The 2,500-nt window shown below is 41.4% G+C and overlaps 1 protein-coding gene and 1 long non-coding RNA gene across 7 annotated transcripts in view; one reads left to right on the top strand and one right to left on the bottom strand.

Annotated features, from left to right (window-relative positions):
* LOC147472034 (uncharacterized) overlaps positions 1–2,500 on the top strand; it is a 62,047-nt gene that overhangs the window by 13,283 nt on the left and 46,264 nt on the right. The window lies entirely within an intron of this gene.
* Positions 301–2,500, bottom strand: part of LOC122267172 (uncharacterized) — a 258,393-nt gene continuing 256,193 nt past the window's right edge. For all 6 annotated transcript variants that reach the window (XM_086536588.1, XM_086536586.1, XM_086536585.1 and 3 more), the window contains 4 exons: positions 2,423–2,500; positions 2,178–2,322; positions 1,727–1,863; positions 301–1,389 (listed from right to left, as the gene is read on the bottom strand). The exon at positions 2,423–2,500 is cut by the window's right edge and continues 34 nt beyond it. In XM_086536588.1, the coding sequence (XP_086392714.1) occupies positions 1,219–1,389; positions 1,727–1,863; positions 2,178–2,322; positions 2,423–2,500 (531 nt within the window). In that variant the 3' untranslated portion in view covers positions 301–1,218. The remainder of the gene's footprint in view (positions 1,390–1,726; positions 1,864–2,177; positions 2,323–2,422) is intronic.

Raw genomic sequence — 2,500 nt, 5'->3', positions numbered from 1 at the left:
ATAAGTAGAGAGAAAGGGAGAGAGAAGGGGGGGATTGCTTTTATGATTAATAATGTGAATCCGGAATTCACACCTATAATACAGTAATCACCGTATGGATATACATTCATTAACGTAATTACTATGGTAATTGCACTCTGGGTTATATTCTGTGTGTGATTGGGTTTGTATGGATATAGGTACACGTACAAATGAAAAGACTTACACCTTAAGAAACACATAGTTTATTTGTTACTTGCTTCTAAGATATTGTTATACATTGTCTGTATTATTGTACTTGAAGGGAAAATATATACTAAACACTTTTTACTTTCTTATTCAAACAGTTGGTGCATAAACGCATAAAAAGATACATTTTATATTGATGACACATGATGCAGAACAGCTGTATGTGGTTGATTATACATAATTCATAATTCTTATCACGATATCAATAGATAGATAGATAGATAGAGAGAGAAAGCGAGATACAGAGAGAGAAAAAAATATAAAGAGAGAGAGAACAGAAATAGGAAGAAAGAGAGAGAAAGATAGGGGAAGAGGAAGATAGATAGAGAGGGATATCGACACACACATATTTGGATGTTTGGTAGCAAGGCTTCGCTGACAACATAAAAGGCCGATGCTCACACAACGAATCAATAATTGCCATCCGTATATGTATCCGTATATGTGAATTGTCAGGAAAACAAGCTACTATCTTTATTTAAAATGTCAGCGCACATATGTTACGCACAGCTAATGCCGGCAAGTAAATAGCCACGTATACAGGCACAAACACACACGCACATGTACACACACACACACACACACACACACACACACTCGCACTCACACTCACACACACATGTACACACACACACACACACACACACGCACGAGCGCCTGTATCGTTGCACACACACACACACACATACATACACATATGCACGCACACGCACACACACATATGCGCACACACACACACATACATATGCGCGCACTCACACACAGACACACACACACACACACGCACACGCGCCTGTATTGTTGCACACACACACACATACATACACATATGCACGCACACGCACACACACACACACACACACATATGCGCACACACACACACATACATATGCGCGCACACACACACACACACACACACACACACACACACACACACACACACACACACACACACACGCACACGCGCCTGTATCGTTGCACTTCAGATCATTAGCAGTTTGTACCGCCTGAGTTGGTCTCGATCCAGTCGAAGTAAGCGGACACTTTGGTGTAGACTCCTGGTCTCGAGGGTCGGGCGCACTCGAAGCCGTAGCTGACGATACCCACCTGTGCCCACCGGCCGTCGCACAACTGGGTGACGAGGGGGCCGCCGCTGTCACCCTGGGGGAGGAGAAGGTACCATAAGACAAGGTGGTTCAGAGTTGGGGCCGTGAGCTAGTAGTATCCATTAAGATACGAAATGTATAAATATAAAATATATATCATATTAAAAAAATAAAAAAAAAAGTATTCTTCAACTAACATTTTTTTCGCTCTAGTAGTGCAAGAAAACTAACTAAATTAAAGAACATTGCCACTGGATATGCAATAGTGACATAAAGCAGTGAAATATGCAAGTATAAAAGTTTGATTGTTTCAGGATTCCTTAATGCCAAGCGATAATAATACATACAGCTGCTTTAGGAGATAAAGGATTTAAAATGACAGGAGAGATTACCGAACATGTGTCCTTGTTTGCAGTGAGGGCGCAGATGACGGTCGTATCTGAGGGAAGGCTTTCCGTCGTCTTGCATAGGTCTACCGTGATCACGTCCAACGCCACCTCCTGTAGGGTCGTTGGGGTCTCCTTTGTATCTGTTGGGAGAATTATATGTAAAGCGTCGGTTGAGATATGAGACAGTCGCTTGATTTGACAAGAAGAGTAACTCATATGTAGAAAATTAAGAATGGTTCACTTATTTTGCAGGATATGGCATTAATGGATCATACTATTTTTCTTTGCACCTTTATCTCTTCTTTTTCTTATATCAAATAACTACAGTTAATTCCTGTAATACAACGCACTCTTCTCCCTCATCAAATCTATTCCCTACAGAGTATGATCTTCAAGAGGACCTGGAACATAACTTATTCTTACATGATCTTGAGGTATTGGAAGTGTGCCTTACCATAACTGAGATCACCCCAGCCTGTCGCTACTGCTTTGCCTCCGAAGGGAATGTCCTCCTCCTCTCCCAGGCATATCGGGTGAACTTTAGGGTCATTTGCATAGTCGATCGCTTGAGGAAGCTCAACCAGAGCGATGTCATGCAGCTGGAATAGGAGTTCACAATAAAGAAGAGAAAACCATTCATTAACAAAGTAGCATTATTCTCAATCAGCAATCCCTTTATGGATCTAACAGTTGACTCACAGAAGATGAAGCAATATAATTCTCGTGGACAATGTATCTGGCTGCTGTTACTTGGGTTGCAGTTGAAAGAACTATTGA

This window comes from Penaeus japonicus, unplaced genomic scaffold, assembly GCF_977035675.1.
Source record: "Penaeus japonicus unplaced genomic scaffold, GWHDUDI00000001_assembly GWHDUDI00000004, whole genome shotgun sequence".
Lineage (NCBI taxonomy): Eukaryota > Metazoa > Arthropoda > Malacostraca > Decapoda > Penaeidae > Penaeus > Penaeus japonicus.
This window is presented reverse-complemented; position numbering and strand designations above follow the sequence as displayed.